Here is a 23,947-nt window from a genome sequence, read left to right as displayed (position 1 = left end):
GGGCTGTCAGTGTAGAGGGATCAGCTTTATTCTCATTTGCACATGGAAACACAAGAAGCAATGGAAAGAAACTGAAAGGGAGAAGATACAGATTAGATATTAGAAAAAACTTTTTGACAGTGAGGGTGATCAACGAGTGGAACAGGCGACCACGAGAGGTGGTGAGTTCTCCTTCAATGGAAGTCTTCACACAGAGGCTGGACAGACATCTGTCTGAGATGGTTTAGTGACTCCTGCACTGAGCAGGGGGTTAGACCAGAAGACCCTGGTAAGGTGACCAGGGGACTAAGGCTGTGTGCCCACGTAGCGTTTTTCAAGCGTTTATGCTGCGGAATTTCCGCAGCGGAAACGCTTGTGAAACGCTAGGTAATCCGCACCCCATGGTCCCCAAGGGGATTCCGCATGTTCTATGCACATGCTGCGGATTTTTCCGCAGCGTTTATGCTGCGTACAGAAATCCGCAGCATGTCATTTAATTTTGCGGAAGCGCAGCGGAACTCCCGCCATTGACTTGTATTGAGACGCACAGAAACCGCGACTGTACATTTTTCAAGCGGCTTCTATGCGTCTCTATGTGCGGATGGTACCCAGTTCTGGAGGAGAGGAGACTCTCATCCAGACCTGGGTACCATTGTACCTGTGAAAAAAGAATAAAATAACAAATAAAGTTTATACTCACCTGTCCGGCGTCTTCTCTCTGAATGCCAGCAGCGCTGAAGGACCTTCGGTGACGTCACAGTCATGTGACCGCAGGCCCTTCACCGCTCTGTCTCGTGATGTGCCGGCAGCCAGGAAGCAGACAGGAACGAGCGCTGCAGCCACGCCGGGGCCTCGGGGGTGAGTATAGCTTTATTTGTTTTAATTTTTACGGTTCACACTGTATAAATCCATGCTGTTTTCATGGATTTATACAGTGTGACCTAGTTGTCAAGCACTTTCCAAGTGATGCTATCGCCTGGAAAGCGCTTGTCAATCTGCATGCGGAAACGCATGTGAACCCGCATGTGGATCCGCATGTATTCTGCAGGAAAAACGCATGTACAATCTGCATGCGTTTTTTCTGCCAGGGAGATGCAGAAATGCTGCAGAAATTTTCTGCTTCATTTCTGCATCGTGGGCACATAGCCTTAGACTTTTTGGTGATTACATTAGGGAATGGTTATAAATGCAGGATACTAATAACCGGAGGGGAAGAGTTTAACTCCAAACTAAACCAAACTTAACTTAACTTTTCAATATAATTAGGTTACAAATTCTGAACTGATTAGTTTCTCAAAATATTGTATTTGTAGTTTACTGGTACAAAACTGCAAACCCCCTATGTAGATAAAGGCTGATTTCACACATCCTTGAAACACAGAACATTCTCGCAGCGGAAGATGCGGCCGAAGCACCTGATACATGCTAATTAGTGATGAGCGAGTATGTTCTATTAACCCTTTCTCCGAGTATGCTCGGCCGAGCTCCGAGTATTTACAGCTGCTCGGTGATAAGGTTGAATCGCTCCCGTGTGCATGATTTGCAACTGTGTAACAGCTTTGTTACATGTGAGGAATGTGTAAGAAATAGACATTCCTCACATGTAATAAAACTGTCAAACAGTCGCAAATCATGCACACGGGAGCGATTCAACCATATCACCGAGCAGCTATAAATACTCGGAGCTCGGCCGAGCATACTCGGACAGAACATACTCGCTCAACACTAATGCTTATGAAGCAGTTGGCTCAGGTCGGGAGGCCCGCTGCTCGAGCCGGATCTTCCAAAGCTAAAATGGTCTGTGTTTGCTGAATGTGTAAAACTGTCCAAAAATATATTATTCTGGCTGCATGCAGTCTCCGCTAGAGGAAGCACATGATCCTAATCACTCCCCTAAGGGCTTGTACAGATGAGCTTATTTTCAGTCCAAGTGCGGTCCGAACATGGGATCACACAAGGACCAATGTTATTCTATGGGGCTGTGCACACGTCTGATTTTCATCCATAAATCGGATCGCACTCTGCCATGCAACTCCAATGAGTCTGTGGAAAAAAAAACAGACTGCACTCAGATGACATCCAAGTGCAGTCTGATTTTTACAGACTGACAGAATGGAGAAGATGGAGATTTTTTTTTCATCATCTTCTCATCTGAGAAAATTAAATGGACAAACTCTGATCAGCGTGTAACTAGCATAATGGGACCAATTTTCTTGAACCCTGATACATTCCCATTGAGCATACATTGTGACCTGCCATCAGCGTGTTATATAGAGTAGGAAGAAATGAGAAGATTGGTATATACTGTAGTTTTGTGAGAAAAGATTCGGTTTAACCTATCCCTGATCTTTCTATGTTTTAGGAGTCCAGTGGGTGGTCCTAATCAATGATTGACAGCCAATGCAGAATGCATGCTCATACAGGGTAAGCTGTCAATCATGGAGACAGGCCACACCCACTGGACTCCTACGCATAGAATGAGCAGGGATTTCAATCAGTAAGTTACAAGTCTGTTCTATATATCAATCCACTTGGCTCCTCTTACTCTATAATATACTTTAGGTAGATTAAACTGGATCTTCATAATGACAGGTTCCCTTTCAGTCTATGTCTCTTGAGGGGATGTAGAGAAAAAGGAAAATTTTTGGGAAACACTACAGGTAATGATTTGAGTAAAAAGTTTTGTTCTGCCCTGGTCCAGTCCGTCCTGGCATCTGGACCAGGGTAGTCTTTACTTCTGAGGCTGGTATCCTTGGCCTGGCATCCTAGGTGCCTCTGATGTTTACTAGTCCTCGTGGAAGGTCATGACATCGATGGGTCACATAAAGAGGAGCCTCAAAAGTGAAGACCACCCTGGACCGGCTGCCACAGATGATTGGACTGGACTCAAGCAAGGTCATGACATCGATGGGTCACTTAAAGAGGCACCATGGATGCCAGCCTCAAAAGTGAAGACCACCCTGGATTGGCTGCCACAGAGGACTGAACTGGACTCGTGCAAATCTTTTTTGTTCAGCTCTAGATTTAATTGATCTGGTTTCTTCTCTATAGGAAGTAAATCTACTGAAGGACCAAAGCATATCACCGCTCCACATGTGCTTGTCTGTGTCTAGAAGGCCTCGAGACACGTGCCGTGTACCTTACTGTGAACGCCAGGAGCACCGAGACGCCACACCGCACCAGACTTGCCACACTGCTTTGATTATTCCGCTGCATGGAGGAAGCGGATAGAACCAGGGTCCTGGTGGGCTTCTGTTGACCCTTACCAAAATATCATGGAAGTGCTGAGATCTTGCTTTTTGATTATACTTTAGGAGGTTGCCCATGTAGTTATCATTATATTCTGTACATCTCCATTAGTTTCTTTTTGTACGCTTGAAAATCTTTTGTCACCGACCAATACCCTTCATTTCATTGAAGACGGACACATGGAACCGTTCACGTCACTGTGATTGTCTGCAGATTGTCACCTGTGGTTTTGTATTTGTAAAATGTATATCTATTCATTGTCCTTTTTTTTTTTTTCCAAATAAAATATCCCGTTCCTCCGGTCTTGCTCTTTCCTTTACACATCCTTCTGCAGAGAAGATGACCCTGTCGGTCACAGGTCCATTAGTATATTCCTCCGTCGCACTCCAGAAAAAGATTTCCTTACAAGCAAAACCACCACAGCTAAAACTGTGGCACCAAGAACCATACCGATCACCATGGCTGCATAGTTTGTGGTGGCTGGTGGGAAGAAGAAGAAAAATATATGTATTATTTGTAGCCTGATTAGTACAAAATCACTTATTTTTTAATTACAATTTTAAAGAAGTTTTACAAAAATTAAACAACTTTTCTGCTTTCTTCCAGAAAGGTCAGATCCATTCAGATTCCATTTCTCTTTCTACCTGGTCAATTACCGTTTCATTTCTTGAATTAGGCCAGCCTAACTAAGAAACGGGAGACTTTGATGTCATATATTTAGGGGTACTGCTTGGAAACATTTAAAGGGACCTATCATCGTAGAAGATATGATCAGTGGGGGTCCGCGTGCTGAGGCCCACAACAATCGCTAAAATGAAGGAGCCAAAGTGCCGTATATTTCTGATCATCTCTCCTTGGAGAGTAGATGTAAAGATTCATAGAAAGTCTTCAGACAGCTGTGGTCTGCACTGTCTTCTAGCTTTCCTTCTCGTGCAGTGGAAATGGTAACCTAGAGGACAGCACGGACCACAGCCGGTCTGTGCTGCCATTTGGAAGCAAAGTCAGCAATAAAGTGATTTAGAAAAATGAATATTGTGGACACTTTCTGTATAAGTGGAGGAATAATTTACCTAACACTGCAGTTCCCATTTACCCTCCATGGAGGATAATGCAGCACTGCTCCATTCACGTGAAATAAGTATGGTGCAGTTCCCCTGCACAAGGAGATAGATGGCCAGGAGCACCGCTGTGCAGGAGAAGTGCCAAAAGGGATCTCTATCCCTTTATTTTTAGGAACGTTAGACGCTTATGGAATATCCTAGCATTGCTATCTGGAAGCTGTGATTAATGATGTTCTCCAAGAATACAATAAAATGGCCCCCGTCACTAATTCAAACAGTAACCTGTCCTAGCCAGGTGCCAAAGCGGGCTGCCGTCTAAAGAAACACAGCTCCTAAGACCTGTGTCTCCACTGACAGGAGCTGTATCCAAAGCACACATACCTCCAAGAGCCAAGCAGAAGTACTGTGATCGGAGAAGAAATACATCTTGGCTGTGTGAGTGCAAAGGTTTTTTTTTTCTCCAGTCTCAGTCCTCCGTTTTCAGTCAGCCGAGTAGAAGATTTATTTTTTCTTCTGTCACACACTTTTCTGGCAGCTCCATTGTATGTGTTTACGGTTCTTTGTCTTCTGTGAGTTGAGACACAGGTCTCAAGAGCTGTGTTTTTTTTCAGACTGCAGCCCTTATTGACACATGACTCACGGGCTGCAGTTTGAATTACGTGACGGGGCCGTTTTATTACATTGTTGGAGAATCCCTTTAAAAGGAGTTTGGCACTTAGAGTATGCTGTGTTATTGATTCATTATATAAATTGCATGCAGTTAGAGCTTGAGCTCCCAATAGTGGTGAATTTATACAGACGGAATTTTATAATAAAATCAGTTTTCCGGTTTCAGAAAAATCTTTGTCTTCCGGCTGCAGTTTATTTTTAAAACAAGCTGGCTTTACTCCCCCTCCCCAGGTCCAACGCAGAGTCTTATCCACTGGTCCCAATGTCTGTTATTATCTGTAGGTCTGAACTCATGTGGACAGCGCTGTAACCAATAACTGAGCCAGTGCCCGGTGGCATGAGCCAGTCAAAGCCGCTGAGCTCAGTCATTTGCGGTAGCGCTGTCAACGTTATGTCAGAGCTTCAGACAGTAGCAGACACTAGGAGCAGAGGGGATTGCCTGTGTTTGTCAGACCAGCAGCTGTACACCCTCATATATACGGTATTCTAGAATGCTGTCTATACAGTGGGTACGGAAAGTATTCAGACCCCGTTAAATTTTTCACTCTTTGCTTCATTGCAGACATTTGGTAAATTCTAAAAAGTTCATTTTTTTCTCATTAAAGTACACTCTGCACCCCATCTTGACTGAAAAAAAACAAAATATAGAAATTTTTGCACATTTATTAAAAAAGAAAAACTGAAATATCACTTGGTCATAAGTATTCAGCGCCTTTGCTCAGTATTGAGTAGAAGCACCCTTTTGAGCTAGTGCAGCCATGAGTCTTCTTGGGAATGATGCAACAAGTTTTTTCACACCTGGATTTAGGGATTCTCTGCCATTCTTCCTTGCAGATCCTCTCCAGTTCTGTCAGGTTGGATGGTGAACGTTGGTGGACAGCCATTTTCAGGTCTCTCCCGAGATACTCAATTGGGTTTAGGTCAGGGCTCTGGCTGGGCCAGTCAAGAATGGTCGCAGAGTTGTTCTGAAGCCACTCCTTTGTTATTTTAGCTGTGTGCTTAGGGTCATTGTCTTGTTGGAAGGTGAACCTTCGGCCAAGTCTGAGGTCCAGAGAACTCTGGAAGAGGTTTTCATCCAGGATATCTCTGTACTTGGCCGCATTCATGTTCCCTTCAATTGCAACCAGTCGTCCTGTCCCTGCAGCTGAAAAACACCCCCATAGCATGATGCTGCCACCACCATGTTTCACTGTTGGGATTGTATTGGGCAGGTGATGAGCAGTGCCTGTTTTTTTCCCACACATACCACTTAGAATTATCACCAAAAAGTTCTATCTTCGTCTCATCAGACCAGAGAATCTTATTTCTCATAGTCTGGGAGTCCTTCATGTGCTTTTGAGCAAACTCTATGCGGTCTTTCATATGTCTTGCACTGAGGAGAGGCTTCCGTCGGGCCACTCTGCCATAAAGGCCCGACTGGTGGAGGGCTGCAGTGATAGTTGACTTTGTGAAACTTTCTCCCATCTCCCTACTGCATCTCTGGAGGTCAGCCACAGTGATCTTGGGGTTCTTCTTTACCTCTCTCACCAAGGCTCATCTCCCACGATTGCTCAGTTTCGCTGGATGTCCAGGCCTAGGAAGACTTCTGGTGGTCTCAAACTATTTCCATTTAAGGATTATGGAGGCTACTGTGCTCTTAGGAACCTTGAGTAATGCAGAAATTCTTTTGTAACCTTGGCTAGATCTGTGCCTTGCCACAATTCTGTCTCTGAGCTCCTTGGGCAGTTCCTTTGAGCTCATGATTCTCATTTAGTCTGACATGCACTGTGAGCTGTGAGGTCTTATATAGACAGGTGTGTGGCTTTCCAAATCAAGTCCTATCAGTTTAATTAAATACAGCTGGACTCCAATGAAGGAGTAGAACCATCTCAAGGAGGATCACAAGGAAATGGACAGCTTGTGACTTAAATATGAGTGTCTGAGCAAAGGGTCTGAATACTTATCACCATGTGATCTTTCATTTTTTCTTTTTTAATAAATTTGCAAAAATTTCTACATTTCTGTTTTTTTTCAGTCAAGATGGGGTGCAGGGTGTACTTTATTGAGAAAAAAATGAACTTTTTAGAATTTACCAAATGGCTGCAATGAAACAAAGAGTGAAGAATTTAAAGGGGTCTGAATACTTTCCGTACCCACTGTAAGTCCCCGTCATGACACAAAAAAAGAGCTGCTATTATGCTGCACGGTCCAGTCCGATGGGTGTCGCTGGTCTTGATCCGGCGCCTCCTCTCTCCTTGTGATCGCCATCCTCCTGGCCTGCTTTATATGAATGACGCGACCTACTTCATCCACACAGCGTCCTCCATCGCACTCCTGCGGAGGCGCACTTCTCTCTGCCCTGCTGCGTGCAGAGCACAGTACTGTAATGTGCATGCGCTGGAAAAGGTCAAAGCGCCGGCGCATGCGCACTACAATACTGTAGAGAGAAGTGCGCCTGGGCAGGAGCACGATTCCATTTTGTTGTTTGGCAACAACAAAATGGAAGATTTACTAAGAAAAATAGGTCAGAATTCAGACTAAATTTGTGCCACCTTAACCACATTTATCATTTTTTTTTCTTTGAAAGTAGATGAGGCTTTAGCAGGAGGTATATGGCTTAAAGGGAATCTGTCATCGGGATATTTCCATCTAATCTGAGAGCAGTGTAAGGTAGAGACAGAGACCCTGATTCCAATGACGTGTCACATACTGGGTTGCATGCTGTAGTTTTGATAAAATCAGTGTTTTATCAGCAGAAGATTATCACTGGGGGATTAATAAACCTCCTGCCAGGTAGTACTTCATATTTCTGAGCTCTGTTCAACCCCACTTCCACCACTGATTGGCAACTTTCTGTGTATACTGTGCATAGACAGAAAGCAGCCAATCAGTGGTGTGGGCGGGGTTATACAGAGCTCAGCATTCAGAGAACTGTTAGATCTGGTGCAGAGAAAACAAGGATTTTATCAAAACTGCAGGGAGCAGCCCAGTAAGTGATATTACTGGAATCAGGGTCTCTTTCCCTACATTATGCAGCTCTCAGATGGGGTGGCAAAATTCTGATGACAGATTCCCTTTAAATTGTAACAATGTGTGTAAAAATTTAGTCAACTCCTTTATTGGCACTGACTGGACATGACATGGAGTGACTACTTCCAAGCTGTGGTTCTGCTTATCGGTTGTTAGGGCCAGCGCCAAGTCCCTCTTGGATGTATTTCTAATTGCTTGTTACTATGGTTACAATGCCTGACAACCACCCACTCTCATACAATGTCATCAGGCCCAAGTCCCTAGCAACCAGTCTGTCCCAGGTGGTCCAAGTCTTTAGATGAGATCCATTGTTCCCGATACTTGCCTTTTTTTCTTTCCTCCCGTATCACATAGATGGGTCTGGTGCTGATGTGGTAGGTTCTTGTCTCCAGTGCTGGTTCTGTTGGTTGTTTAGAGAGTAATTGTAATGGACAGTAGGAACCGCAAGACTTTGAGTGGTTAGAACTGAGGCAGAGCTTCACTTCACAGCTTATAGATACCTAATGGGAGAAACCATACAATATATGCATAATGACGGGTGGCCATAATATGTTATCATATGTCTAATCTGAAAAAACACATCAGGTTTTTGTGCTACATGTATCTTTTTTTTTTTTAAAAAATGGCATTTTTTTTTAAATAACCTTTATTAAAAAAATAAATAAAATTGCAATTTTCACACTGGCCTCCATGACTTTTTTTTACAACTGTTACTTCCTGTCCTTTCAAGAAGAGTTTTCAGCAGTCTCCTTATCATCAGAGGGAGGATTACAATGGCAGGTAACACCTCTATACACAGGATCCACAAATCACAATAGGTGATGTCACAGCTCACCTCCTGTACAATGAGAGGTAACACCTCTATATAAAGCTGATGGCACAAGATCCACCAATTACAATATGTGAAGTCACAGCTCACCCACTCCCCATCCTGTACATTGACATGTAATACCTCTATATACAGTAGATAACACAGGATCCACCATTCACAATAGGTGATGGCACAGCTCACCTCCTCCTCCTCCTGTACAATGACAGATAACACCGCTATACACAGCTGATTACACAGGATTCACCAATCACAAAAGGTGTCACAGCTCTCCTCCTCCCTTCACAATGACCAATGCACAGTTCAGGACAAAAGATAGGGTCAGCATCTGTTCATTTTGGCTATCTACATGTGTTTCTTGAAACAACAGGAAGTTTCATTGTTTATAAGGCTGAAGAAGACACAAGTCCATCAAGTGCAACCTATATAGATTTTGACCCAGAGGAAGGCAAAAACCCCATGGAGCAGACACTAATAGCTCCATATTAGGGAAAAAATTCCTTCTCGACTGCACATACAACAATCAGACTAGTTCCCTGGATCGACGCCCCATCACAGAATCTAGTGCCCATGAATATACACTGCTCAAAAAAATAAAGGGAACACTCAAATACCACATCCTAGATCTGAATGAATGAAATATTCTCATTGAATACTTTGTTCTGTACAAAGTTGAATGTGCTGACAACAAAATCACACAAAAATCATCAATGGAAATCAAATTTATTAACCAATGGAGGCCTGGATTTGAAGTCACCCCCAAAACTAAAGTGGAAAAACACACTACAGGCTGATCCAACTTTGATGTAATGTCCTTAAAACAAGTCAAAATGAGGCTCAGTATTGTGTGTGGCCTCCACGTGCCTGTATGACCTCCCTACAACGCCTGGGCATGCTCCTGATGAGGTTGCGGATGGTCTCCTGTGGGATCTCCTCCCAGACCTGGACCAAAGCATCCACCAACTCCTGGACAGTCTGTGGTGCAACGTGACGTTGGTGGATGGAGCAAGACATGATGTCCCAGATGGAGGGGGCCGTAGGAGGGAAACAACCCAGCAGCAGGACCGCTACCTCCGCCTTTGTGCAAGGAGGGACAGGAGGATCACTGCCAGAGCCCTGCAAAATGACCTCCAGCAGGCCACAAATGTGCATGTGTCTGCACAAATGGTTAGAAACCGACTCCATGAGGGTGGTATGAGGGCCCGACATCCACAGATGGGGGTTGTGCTCACAGCCCAACACCGTGCAGAACGCTTGGCATTTGCCACAAAACACCAGGATTGGCAAAGTCGCCACTGGCGTCCTGTGCTCTTCACAGATGAAAGCAGGTTCACACTGAGCACATGTGACAGATGTGACAGAGTCTGGAGACGCCGTGGAGAGCGATCTGCTGCCTGCAACATCCTTCAGCATGACCGGTTTGGCAGTGGGTCAGTAATGGTGTGAGGTGGCATTTCTTTGGAGGGCCGCACAGCCCTCCATGTGGTCGCCAGATGTAGCCTGACTGCCATTAGGTACCGAGATGAGAGCCTCAGACCCCTTGTGAGACCATATGCTGGTGCGGTTGGCCCTGGGTTCCTCCTAATGCAGGACAATGCCAGACCTCATGTGGCTGGAGTGTGTCAGCAGTTCCTGCAAGATGAAGGCATTGAAGCTATGGACTGGCCCGCCCGTTCCCCAGACCTGAATCCGATTGAGCACATCTGGGACATCATGTCTCGCTCCATCCACCAACGTCACGTTGCACCACAGACTGTCCAGGAGTTGGCGGATGCTTTAGTCCAGGTCTGGGAGGAGATCCCACAGGAGACCATCCGCAACCTCATCAGGAGCATGCCCAGGCGTTGTAGGGAGGTCATACAGGCACGTGGAGGCCACACACAATACTGAGCCTCATTTTGACTTGTTTTAAGGACATTACATCAAAGTTGGATCAGCCTGTAGTGTGTTTTTCCACTTTAATTTTGGGGGTGACTCCAAATCCAGGCCTCCATTGGTTAATAAATTTGATTTCCATTGATGATTTTTGTGTGATTTTGTTGTCAGCACATTCAACTTGTACAGAACAAAGTATTCAATGAGAATATTTCATTCATTCAGATCTAGGATGTGTTATTTGAGTGTTCCCTTTATTTTTTTGAGCAGTGTAATATTAGATTTATCAAGAAAGGTATCCAGGCCCTCCTTGAACCTTAGAGTCTAAAATAAGCTCCAGTGTGAAAATTGTAAGATTTCTATTTTTTATTTTTTAATATACGGTAGATTGTGCTATGTAGAAAAAAAAAATCAGAACATTTGTAAAAAATACATTTAAAACAAAAACTTGGTTTAAACAATAAGTAATTTCCTGATAATAACTTCCCCTAAAGGGACCACAAGTTTACCGAGAAGGGCCTGGTGAGCTATTTATTTCTTATGCCATGCACTTGAAAAGTGACTCAGTGGGCACGGGAGCCAACTGACACCATAACAAGAGCTCCCGCTATGTATAAGATCCCATGATGTGGCTCCAGGAATAGTCATTGCGGGGAAAAAAACACTTTTCATTAAGCAGTGGTATGCTGAAGTAATTGTTGAGTAGGTCCGAAGTGTGTCCCAGTATTTCCGTAGGGAGTTACCTACAAATGATGTCGGGGCAGAGAAGGATTCAACCTTTGGAATTTCAACAATTGATCCTTTTGTCCAGCCAGAAGACGAGCCACTGCCATGCCAAGTATTTCTGCGTTTGGGGGGAGTTGTTAATACGACTGACCACTGTCTAATGTATATGAGGGCCCGGAAAGGGGTTGTCAAGTTTAAATAAATTATCACCTATCTAAAAGGGATGAGGATTCCCCATTCTGCTGATCAATGCATGTCTCTGAGATTAGACCCCCACCTAATCCATAGGTAATAACTTGTTTTGACCAGAAAGAAGAATTTGAGAAGTAATCTATGAAGAACTTGAGAAGTTATCCATGAAGAACTTGAGAAGTAATCTATGAAGAACTTGAGAAGTAATCTATGAAGAACTTGAGAAGTAATCTATGAAGAACTTGAGAAGTAATCTATGAAGAACTTGAGAAGTTATCAATGAAGAACTTGAGAAGTTATCAATGAAGAACTTGACAAGTAATCTATGAAGAACTTGAGAAGTAATCTATGAAGAACTTGAGAAGTAATCTATGAATAAATTGAGAAGTTATCAATGAAGAACTTGACAAGTTATCATTGAAGAACTTGACAAGTAATCTATGAAGAACTTGACAAGTAATCTATGAAGAACTTGAGAAGTAATCTATGAAGAACTTGAGAAGTTATCAATGAAGAACTTGAGAAGTAATCTATGAAGAACTTGAGAAGTAATCTATGAAGAACTTGACAAGTAATCTATGAAGAACTTGAGAAGTAATCTATGAAGAACTTGAGAAGTAATCTATGAATAAATTGAGAAGTTATCAATGAAGAACTTGAGAAGTTATCAATGATGAACTTGACAAGTTATCAATGAAGAACTTGACAAGTAATCTATGAAGAACTTGACAAGTAATCTATGAAGAACTTGAGAAGTAATCTATGAATAAATTGAGAAGTAATCAATGCTCTGGGTGTGACCCGTGTAAGGTGAATGGAGACCTGAAAAATAAGGCTACACCACCACCATAATGTTCTTTTTATTTGGTTTGATCTGATAAGAAATGTCTGAAACCTCCACGATTCTATAGCTCATGTGAGTGTTGAAACCAGCAAGCATATTGTGCCTCTTGAAGAGAAAGTAACCAAAAAGCTTCTGGTGCCTCTATTGGTCTACAATTGTCCCCTTTTTTTTAAAGAGAATCTGTCATCAGGATTTTGCTATTTAATCTGAGAGCAGCATAATATAGGACATTAGAGTCTGATTAAAGGGATGTGTCAATTACTAGGCTGTGTGTTGTAGTTTCAATACAATCGGTGTTTTATCAGCAGGAGATTATCTCTACAGGACTAGGGCTCACATGCCAGGCAGTCAGGGTAATCTGTGTAACCCCGCCCCCACCTCTGATTGGCTTGGCAGTTTACTGACAGTGTACACAGGAAGCTTCCAATCGGGTGTGGGCGGGGTTATGCATAGTCTAAAAGTCTTATCTCTGCTACATCTACATCAAAGAAAACAGGGATTCTATCAAAATTACACCAAGCAGCCTAGTAAGTGACACATCACTGGGATCAGGCTTTCTTGCCTTCTATTATGCTGCTTTCAGATTATATAGCAAAAACCTGCTGACAGATTCCCTTTTAGACGGCCACTGAAGAAATGCTAAGATCCGAGCTTCTTTCTATATCATACAAGGCAAAGCACTAGAAAAACTCATCATGCCTACCATAGAGGAGCCGGAAATCTGCGCTGCTCCTGAGAGATGCAGAGTGAACACCATCTTGTTGTCTTCCCTTGAGATGTTCTTTGCCATTTTGTTGTCTAAACACCTGGAATTAAATAAAAAGTATTTACATTAGGAATTAATGAAGTTTTATGTAAAGACGACCTGTCGCCTCCGCTGACGTGTCTGTGCTACTAAACGGAAGACCTAACAAAAGATGCGCTGAAATTGTTATTTTATCAGGAGTCCCAAGTATTTAGTAAAACAGACCTGTCAGGAGAACTCCACTTTAATTTTTTTAATTATGGAGCAATACTACTTTAAGGAAATCTGAGCAAAATAAGTTATTCTCATGTGATTGTTTAACAGATGTTTGAATTCCAGCAGAGGAGATAGCATCACTAATTCCACTACGTCACGTACAAATCCCATCATATGTTACAAAGACAGGACCTTGGTGTCTCTCCAGAACGTTACCTTGCTCCGTGCTGACTTGGTCAATGTGAGGATAGCAGAGCAAAGTAGACATAAAGGTCTCTCTTCACGATGCTTCTCCAAAATTCACACCTTTTGGTCATTTTATAGATTATGATCAAGTGCCTCTGCATCATGGTAGAGATGCTTTAATTAAAGGGAATCTGTCTGTAGGATCAGCCCTCCTAAGCCATCTATATGGTCATGTAGGTCATAGGAAATGGAATAAAATGATACCTTGATATCTGCGATCTGAAGTCTTATTCTAGAGAAATCTATGTTTTTCTTAATATGTAAATGAGCTGTTAAGATCTATGGGCCGGACATAGATCTCCCTGAGAATCCAGACCTTTTTATAAATGAAAGGGGGTGTTACCCGTGTGAGACATGTAATGACTGACAGTCCGTTTTCCTGATCTACATGTCTCACACTGGTAACTCCCCTATTCATTTCTAATAAGCTCAGGAGGCAGATTCTCGGGAAGACCTATGTAAGGCCCATAGATCTTAACAGCTCATTTGCATATTAAGAAAAGCTTGGATTTCTCTGGAATAAAATATCGGAACGCAGATATCAAGGTATCATTTTATTCACCTTCCTATGACCTGCGTGTCCGTATAGATGGCTTAGGAGGGTTGATCCTACAAGAATTATTAAGGACAGAAATAGCTAAATATAAGGATGTAACAGTCAATGGAAATTCTGTAAAAACTCCTTTCACTTAGGCAAGGAAGTTAAACACAATAATTGTATATGCAGAATTTTTTATTTTTCTAAGATTTTCCTTGGATGTGTAGGAAGAAAATAAAAACAATAAAAGTTTGTTTCTTACCCATCCTGGATGAAGTAGGATCTGGTTTCGTTCCTTTTGCTCACCAGCTTGCATTCCATGATGACCAGCCGGACATCGCTCCTGTTGGTCTCTGCGGTCACAGTGACAGAAAGCCTCTCCGAGCCCCTGATATGCAGGAGAGGGGATGGATCCTCATTCATGTTTGTGCTGAGGACCGGTCCTAGTCCAATGCCAAAACGGAAGTGACCAAACTGTCTGTCAGTCAAGCAGTCCGTCCACACAAGATTGGTTTGCTGGGGATTTTGTAGATGAGTTTGGACAACCAATGCTGCGGTGTCATTACTGACGTTTCTTACTGCGGAGCTTGTAGTGAATTCCAAGTTATGATCCTTTAATAAAGAAAAAAAGACTCTTGACAAAATGCTGTGAAGATCTCATCATACCCCATACAACCAAACAGTAGAAGCCATAAAATATCCACTTTGCCAAAATTGGAATGCAAAAAAAATAAAATAAAATAATAATTATATATATATAATAATAATAATAATAATCTCCAGTCAAAATCTTCCCTCCCCAATAAAGATTTTGGGGCATCCTACCTTCACACCCGGCACCGACAGTCTTGCATTTAAAGAGTACCTGTCATTTTAATTTTTATTACATAAATCATTAGTACACGTGAAAATAAGCTACTTTGTAATATATGTTTTAGTAGAAATCTGCTATTTTTTCCTCTTTCTGTTCTGATCACTCACGCTCAATTCATGGATAAAATATATTCAGTGAAGACAAATTTTCACATTACTGGAATAGCTGATGACAGCTAGTGCTTTTAAGACTCTATGGAGAAGGGAGGCAAATACAGATATTCTGCTGCAAGTTCTCCTTGAACAACAGTTACAGTTCTCCATAGAACTTTATGAGCACCAACTGTCGGGTCCTGTCTCAGTAATGGGAAAATCTCTATTCACTGAAAAAAAGTGAAAATGATGGTTACCCTTTAAATGATGGTTAGAGAACAACCATAGGCCAGTTTTACACATCTGTGAATCATGGATTGTGCTCGCATCAGAAGACCCAGCCCAAACACCGAGGATCCTCACCTGAGCTAACTGCCTCAGGTTGGAAGATCTAGTGGTCGGGCTAGGTCTTCTGATCTGAGCAAGGTTCATATTTCATAGCCTTATTAAACCAATTTATAGAAGTGTTTCAACCTCCTAGACCAGACCTGAGCAAAGTGTGGACCGAGACAGCCGAAGGGCTGAAACAGTGGCCCACAGCCCGCACCCTACCCACCCCCACCACCCATCCGCCACCGCCTGACACTGCTAGCCACATCCTCGGGATGCAGACACCGGTGAATACATTGATGGAAGACGGCCGCTGGCCCCTTCTCCACCAATCAGCATGTGAGACAGCAGACACGATTACGTCATTTCATTGCGTCAGCTGTGCACTGCAGGGAGTCAGTGCACCGGAGACAAGAGCAGAGCGTGCTGCCGGGTGAACTGGAGCAAGGTGACTGTGTGTTGTTTTTTTTCATGTGTATGGGATGGTTGTATGTGCATAGGAGGCTATGTGGTGGCTCACACTATATATAGAAGGTTATGTGGCGGCTCATACTGTATACAGGGGCTGTGTGTGGGCTCTTACAATATATAGGGGGCTGTGTGCAGGTTCATATGGTATATAGAGGGGCTATGTGGGGGCTCATACTGTATACATGGGTGCATTGTGTGGGCTCATATGGTATATACACTGTGTTCCAAATTATCATGCAAATAATATTTTCTCAGATTTTCCCAAATTACCTATATGAATTGCAGTCATTGTAATTTTCCAGTCAAATAACTATTAGTGTACAATTGAAAGGTTTTTGTACAAACTGCCTATGATAACAGTATATTTTTAAAAAAATAAAAAACTCAAACTGCACTCAAAATGCATGTTCCAAATTATTATGCACAGCAGAGTTTTCCACCTTTTCATTTTAATAAAGAACAAAAAAATGGTCATTTTTGAAATTATAAGCATTAGCAGGTTATTACAAACTGAAATCAAACAGTTTTCAACTCAAAACTTTATTCTAGGTGATGTTACATTTGCACATAGGACCCCTTGTCCGAAAGGAGCTTCTGAACTCTCTCATTCATTGAATTTGTCAGGTTTTGGATGGTTTCTGCTTCAATTGTTTTGCATGAGGACAGAATACCCTCCCAGAGCTGTTGCTTAGATGTGAACTGCCTCCCGCCATCATAGACACTCCTTTTGATGATGCTCCAGAGGTTCTCAATGGGGTTGAGGTCAGGGGAGCATGGGTGCCACACCATAAGTTTGTCCCCTTTTATGCCCATAGCAGCCAGAGATGCAGATGTGTTATGTGCAGCATGAGACGGGGCATTATCATGCATGAAAATGATCTTGCTGCGGAATGCACGGTTCTTCTTCTTGAATCATGGAAGGAAGCGCTGTTTGAGAAACTCAACATACATTATGGAGTTCATCTTTACCCCTTCAGGGATCCTAAAAGGGCCGACAATCTCTCTCCCCATGATTCCAGCCCAAAACATTACTCCACCTCCTTCTTGTTAGCGCCGTAGCTGTGTTTGCATGGGGTGTCCATCAACCAGCCATCCTCCACTCCATCCATCTGGACCATCGAGATCATTTCATGCATGATAATGCCCCGTCTCATGCTGCACATAACACATCTGCATCTCTGGCTGCTATGGGAATAAAAGGGGACAAACTTATGGTGTGGCCCCCATGCTCCCCTGACCTCAACCCAATTGAGAACCTCTGGAGCATCATCAAAAGGAGTGTCTATGATGGCAGGAGGCAGTTCACATCTAAGCAACAGCTCTGGGAGGGTATTCTGTCCTCATGCAAAACAATTGAAGCAGAAACCATCCAAAACCTGACAAATTCAATGGACGAGAGAGTTCAGAAGCTCCTTTCGGACAAGGGGTCCTATGTGCAAATGTAACATCACCTAGAATAACGTTTGGAGTTGAAAACTGTTTGATTTCAGTTTGTAATAACCTGCTAATGCTTATAATTTCAAAAATGACCATTTTTTTGTTCTTTATTTACATGAAAAGGTTGAAAACTCTGCTGTGCATAATAATTTGGAACACAGTGTAGAAGGATGTCAGCATGTTTAATTCTGCTCAATATTAAGTGATACAATTAATATTAATACAAAATAATTATCTATTATATAATCGTAGATGCGTCTCTCTGTCCAAAGCCTTTATAGACTGTGCAAGTGCAACGCGCCTGCACAGTCTGGCTCCAGACAGAAGAATGCATGGAGCCGTTAGAGGTAAGAGGAGCATATGGCGCCGGAGATCGCGGTATGCGTAGGCACTGAACGCATACCGCGATCTCCGGCACCATACTTACATACTTACCTGACCGGGAGGAGCATTGTCGCGGGGCCTCTGTTCTGACCGGAGACCGGGGCAGGAGTGTGGCGTCGGAATCGGCGCATGCGCATAGCGCGCTGTCCGGTGCCATTTTACTGAAGACACATTTGTGTGTCTTCAGCAAAATGGCGTCGGACAGCGCGGTATCGGCACACGCGTACTCCGGCACCACACTCCTCCCCCGGCCTCCAGCAGAACGGGACGCAGCGCTAGAGCACAGGGAAGAAAGGTGAGTATACAGTTAGGTCCATATATATTTGGACAGAGACAACATTTTTCTAATTTTGGTTCTAGACATTACCACAATGAATTTTAAACGAAACAATTCAGATGCAGTTGAAGTTCAGACTTTCAGCTTTCAATTGAGGGTATCCACATTAAAATTGGATGAAGGGTTTAGGAGTTTCAGCTCCTTAACATGTGCCACCCTGTTTTTAAAGGGACCAAAAGTAATTGGACAATTGACTCCAAGGCTATTTCATGGACACGTGTGGGCAATCCCTTCGTTATGTCATTCTCAATTAAGCAGATAAAAGGCCTGGAGTTGATTTGAGGTGTGGTGCTTGCATTTGGAAGGTTTTGCTGTGAAGTAAACATGCGGTCAAAGGAGCAGGTGAAACAAGCCATCCTTAAGCTGCAAAAACAGAAAAAACCCATCCGAGAAATTGCTACAATATTAGGAGTGGCAAAATCTACAGTTTGGTACATCCTGAGAAAGAAAGAAAGCACTGGTGAACTCATCAATGCAAAAAGACCTGGGCTCCCACGGAAGACAACAGTAGTGGATGATCGCAGAATAATCTCCATGGTGAAGAGAAACCCCTTCACAACAGCCAACCAAGTGAACAACACTCTGCAGGAGGAAGGGGTATCAATATCCAAATCTACCATAAAGAGAAGACTGCATGAAAGTAAATACAGAGGGTTCACTCCATGGTGCAAGCCACTCATAAGCATCAAGAATAAAAAGGCTAGACTGGACTTTGCTAAAAAACATCTAAAAAAGCCAGCACAGTTCTGGAAGAACATTCTTTGGACAGATGAAACCAAGATCAACCTCTACCAGAATGATGGAAAGAGAAAAGTATGGCGAAGTCGTGGTACAGCTCATGATCCAAAGCATACCACATCATCTGTAAAACACGGCAGAGGCAGTGTGATGGCTTGGGCATGCATGGCTGCCAGTGGCACTGGGTCACTAGTGTTTATTGATGATGTGACACAGGAGAGAAGCAGTCGGATGAATTCTGATGTATTCAGAGCCATACTGTGTGCTCAGATCCAGCCAAATGCAGCCAAACTGATTGGTCGTCGTTTCATACTACAGATGGACAATGACCCAAAACAGAAAGCCAAAGCAACCCAGGAGTTTATTAAAGCAAAGAAGTGGAATATTCTTGAATGGCCAAGTCAGTAACCTGATCTCAATCCAATTGAGCATGCATTTCACTTGTTAAAGACTAAACTTCAGACAGAAAGGCCCACAAACAAACAGCAACTGAAAACCACCGCAGTGAAGGCCTGGCAGAGCATCAAAAAGGAGGAAACACAGCGTCTGGTGATGTCCATGAGTTCAAGACTTCAGGCAGTCATTGCCAACAAAGGGTTTTCAACCAAGTACTAGAAATGAACATTTTATTTACAATTATTTAATCTGTCCAATTACTTTTGGTCGCTTTAAAAACAAGGTGGCACATGTTAAGGAACTGAAACTCCTAAACCCTTCATCCAATTTTAATGTGGATACCCTCAAATGAAAGCTGAAAGTCTGAACTTCAACTGCATCTGAATTGTTTTGTTTAAAATTCATTGTGGTAATGTCTAGAACCAAAATTAGAAAAATGTTGTCTCTGTCCAAATATATATGGACCTAACTGTAAGTGTTTATTTTTTTGTGTGTGCAGCATGATAGCGATGAGGGGTGCCATGCATACCAGGCTAGGGATGAGGGGTACCATGCATACCAGGATAGGGATGAAGGGTACCATGCATACCATGATGAGGGACGGGGTACCATGCATACCATGCAATCAAACCTCTACTATGGGCCATGCTGGTATGTATAGATTTACTTTTCTATACCCTGTATGGCAATAGTAGAGGTCTGATATTGCCCAGAGGGGTGACAGATTCCCTTTAGATATGGACACTCTTAGGGGCATTTTTTATTATTAAATGCACATAGTTTTTTTGCACTAAAAATCATTTTTGCAATTGAGTTTTATTAAACATTTTGCACTGTTTGCCTTCTGTAGCCTTTGACTTGCGTTGCCTAATGCTGACTGAAGAATGAGTTATCTGAGACTCTATCAGTGAGTTTGTTCTGATGAAGAGTCTGTAACTTGTTTATCTGCCATTATTTTAGCTATTCTCAGCTGATTTATGACCACAGGTCACATAAAAGTTCAGCTAAGAGAAACTCCAAAAAAGACAAATAAAAAATTAACAAAATCCCACTGACAGATTTTTAGTTAACTACTTCTGCATTCTACCAACAAATGGTACCAAATTTTTATCGAAAAATCTAGATGTTATTAGAAAATGGCACTGATTTTGTATGCCTAGTAAATAATTTAATGAGAAAATCCATTAAAATATTACATAGGACGTACCTTGTACCTTATGGTGCTGGAGATGGATGTTATCAATACCATGGATGGCAATAAGAATAAACAAAACAATCTTGGAACAAATCAAGCAAGACATGTCACTGGAAGCCTGGATCACCAAGCTACGACTTGTACGAAGAGAGCAATCACTGGAGAAGGACATCATGGTTGGAAGAATAGAAGGAACAAGGCGAAGAGAAAGACTAGAAACCCCGTGGAGAAGACCCTGGTGGACCAATCTAGGCTTGCACAACATCGATCTTGCTACAGATCGTTCATCCATCAAGTCGCCATGTCTCGAGATCAAGCTGAAGGCTGCTAAACAATCCCCAAAAAGCCAAAAACCTTGTGCCATCACGCATACAATTTATCCTGGATTGTCCTCTTTGTGATGCACCTTGACAGATGATGTTGGGGGAGAGAAGGATCGGGCAGATGGAATTTCAATGCTCGATCCTTTAGAAAACACATGAATGCTCAACCAAGTCAACTTATGGCTTAGTGGAGTCGGAGAGAAAACTCATGTCTATGGTCAGCTTAGTCTTTAGCATCTGGATCTCCAATGATAATTTGATAACTAATACTATACATTTCTCTTTCCCTAACTCTGTGCTACATTGTTAATGGGAGACAAACCACCCAGACTCAAGAATCAGGTACATAGGCTATCCCAACACATCTGTATGGCGGCTAGAATTCATGTGAATAGTCAATGGAAAATGTCTACATTGTCCAGGGACAGGGTCTTCTAGGATGAGATAATGTGAACATCTACATTAGGAGGTATTAGGTCAAGGTCAAAACCCTCCTCAATAACCACTTCAAGAACTCCTGGAAAACTTTTCTAATTCATTTATATGGGAAATCAATTTTATAGTTCATATCATGAGTTTTGTGACTTTTTTTTTGTAAAGAAGTTTTGAAAAACTGGTGGAAAATAACAACTAGGCAATTTGTCTAATCAAAAAAACTATTCCAAAACTGCTTCAGCAAAAGAAAAACGCCCCAGAAAAGTTTACGGACGTTTTCTGCTTGAAAAACTCATTGTTTTTGAACACCTCAAAAAAAGTCGGTCTGTACATGGCCTTATGGATTGCTACATAGTTTTATACACCGACATATGGTGCGGATAGCGGCATTGCTGCAATTCTTGGGGATGTAGTTCATGTATGTATAGTGCTATGGAGGGTTGTGTAACTATATACAAAGTCTCACTCACCAATATCAATGGTCAGGAAGGAGATTTCATCACATGGAGAGAAAATAGTCTGAGGCATTAGTGAACTATAGACGTTGCATACCTTCCTCTAATAGAGTGCTAATGTACACATCTGTGACTGTATAATGGGACGGATACCGCCGCTGCTGCCCCTCGGGGGAATGACAGCTCCAAGAGGAATGCTCCGTATGGCAGTATTATGTGAGAGTGTATTAGTACCAAGCTGACAGGTTCTACTTTCTGGGTAAGTGAAATATCAGCAGACATTAAATGTACTAACATGCAGATTCTCTGTACATCAGCTGTTAGACCACATTCACACGCTCAGTATTTGGTCAGTATTTTACATCAGTATTTGTAAGCCAAAACCAAGAATGGGGGAAAATACAGAAATTCTATTATATTTTTCATCTGATTGTTCCATTCCTGGTTTCTCTTACAAATACTGATGTAACACACTGACCAAATACTGAATGTGTGAACGTGCCCTTAAGGTCAATGTATGGATATCCTAAATATTGTGGGTTGAATGGTCTAATATAATCCATTAAACATGGATTCGATGCCGTGTTAGTGGACTGTATAGACATTTTCGTCACAATCTGTTAGCAAGTAAACCAATATTTTTTCAGGACTATATACAACCATTTCCCATGGAGCTAATATGATCCATTCATAACTCATCAAACTGATACATACATGTGATATTGTTGTGATTATTATTAGCAACCGATCAAAATGTAATTGTCAGTAATCCATCAAAATGTAATTAGCAACCGATTAAAATTTAATTATTAACACTGATCAAAATATAACTATTAGCACTGATCAAATTTAATTATTAGCAACCAATCAAAATGTAATTATTAGTAATCAACCAAAATTTAATTAACTATTGATTAAAATGTAATTATTAACAACTGATCAAACTGAATTATTAGCAACTAGTCAAAATGTAATTATTAGCAACCGATTAACTTTAATTATTAGCAACCAATCAAAATATAAATTATTAGTAACAAATCGAAATCTAAATTATTGGTAACAGATTGAAATATAAATTATTAGTAACAGATCGAAATATAAATTATTAGTAACAGATGAAAATGTAAATGATTTGAATCTACAGATATTTTCCTATTAATTCACCAACATTCTATCGATCTTCTAGATCCCATAATCCTGTTCTTTGGCTTCTTGGAAGCATAATTGTATCAGTATAAGTAAATACAGATCTTACCTGCATGTGATTTTGCTCCTCTGGTCCAGCGCTGATCGGCTCACATAGTAATGTTACATATAAAATCCATGGTACAATGAAGTCTTGTAGCCCCATATCAAAGATAAAGGTCCATAGACGCCTGGTTGGTAAAAGGGGTCTTCTCCGAGCTCTTATGGCTATACCTTTAGTGCTGCTTTAGTGTCTAGTAATGGAGTGTCTGTAGAGCGGAGGGTGGAGACTTTTAACCTTTTAGTTGCCAAGTTAGGAATCTGATGTTTACTCATTAAAGTGTTGATACCTCTCTATATGACTTTTCCTCCAGGCGGGGTCAGGACATCCGTACATGATAGAAAATGCTTCCAAACCACAAACAAGTGTTTTCTTTTTTCTGTCTTTAGATTGGAGTTTGCGGTTTGGGAGTAATAAGAACAGGACAATGTGTAAGCAGATGTCAGATAATTATAACAGAAGACATCTTCCAGGCTTCCGGCTCATCCTGTGCAGCCAGGAGACTTTTTTTTTCCTTTTGTGTGTGGTGGGATGTGCGGGATCAGGGGACTGCTTGTTCTTAGTACATTAGTGAAAGATGATACTAAAAGGGTGGGAAGATGTCATTCTTTTTTTTCCAAATCAAAGTTGCTTTCAAATTTCTATGCTGTATTTTTGGCAAACCTCCTTGAGATGGTCATATATTTTAACTTGGCTGCTTGCACTACAACACAGAGGTGCACAATATTGGCAAATGAATTATTGATTATTCTTTATTCATTTGACTTGCTTCGGCTTGGGTCACGCCACCGTATTTTCCCTCATCCGAAGCACTGCAATAAAGACCAGACCATGTGATTTTACTCATTAAATACAGTGCCGATAATTCCGCAGCACTTTACAGAAATCATCGGCACTGTCCCCATTGGGGCTCACAATCTACATTCCCTATCTGTGTGTCTTTGGAGTGTGGGAGGAAACTGGAGAACCTGGAGGAAACCCACACAAACACGGGGAGAACATACAAACTCCTTGCAGATGTTGTGTCACGTGTAACAGACAGTCACTCTGAATCTG

The 23,947-nt window shown here is 42.0% G+C and overlaps 2 protein-coding genes across 2 annotated transcripts in view; one reads left to right on the top strand and one right to left on the bottom strand.

The window, feature by feature from the left end:
* GATD1 (glutamine amidotransferase class 1 domain containing 1) overlaps positions 1-4,570 on the top strand; it is a 31,614-nt gene extending 27,044 nt beyond the window's left edge. Inside the window, exon 8 of the mRNA XM_073658671.1 lies at positions 3,031-4,570. Coding sequence (XP_073514772.1) covers positions 3,031-3,037 — 7 coding nt within the window. The 3' untranslated portion in view covers positions 3,038-4,570. The remainder of the gene's footprint in view (positions 1-3,030) is intronic.
* LOC141174049 (uncharacterized) lies at positions 1,663-23,423 on the bottom strand. The gene is made up of 5 exons (XM_073658670.1): positions 22,901-23,423; positions 14,441-14,790; positions 13,137-13,239; positions 8,293-8,467; positions 1,663-3,708 (listed from the first exon to the last, which is right to left on the bottom strand). The coding sequence occupies exons 1-5, from the start codon at positions 22,994-22,996 to the stop codon at positions 3,581-3,583; spliced, it is 852 nt and encodes a 283-aa protein (XP_073514771.1). The 5' UTR covers positions 22,997-23,423; the 3' UTR covers positions 1,663-3,580.
* Between the last annotated feature and the right edge of the window lie 524 nt (positions 23,424-23,947).

The sequence above is a fragment of the Phyllobates terribilis genome, unplaced genomic scaffold (assembly GCF_046119375.1).
Source record: "Phyllobates terribilis strain yellow unplaced genomic scaffold, ASM4611937v1 Scaffold_13__5_contigs__length_258822181, whole genome shotgun sequence".
Classification (NCBI taxonomy): Eukaryota; Metazoa; Chordata; class Amphibia; order Anura; family Dendrobatidae; genus Phyllobates; species Phyllobates terribilis.
Note: the sequence above shows the minus strand (reverse complement) of the source record. Positions and strands in the feature narration are given on the sequence as shown.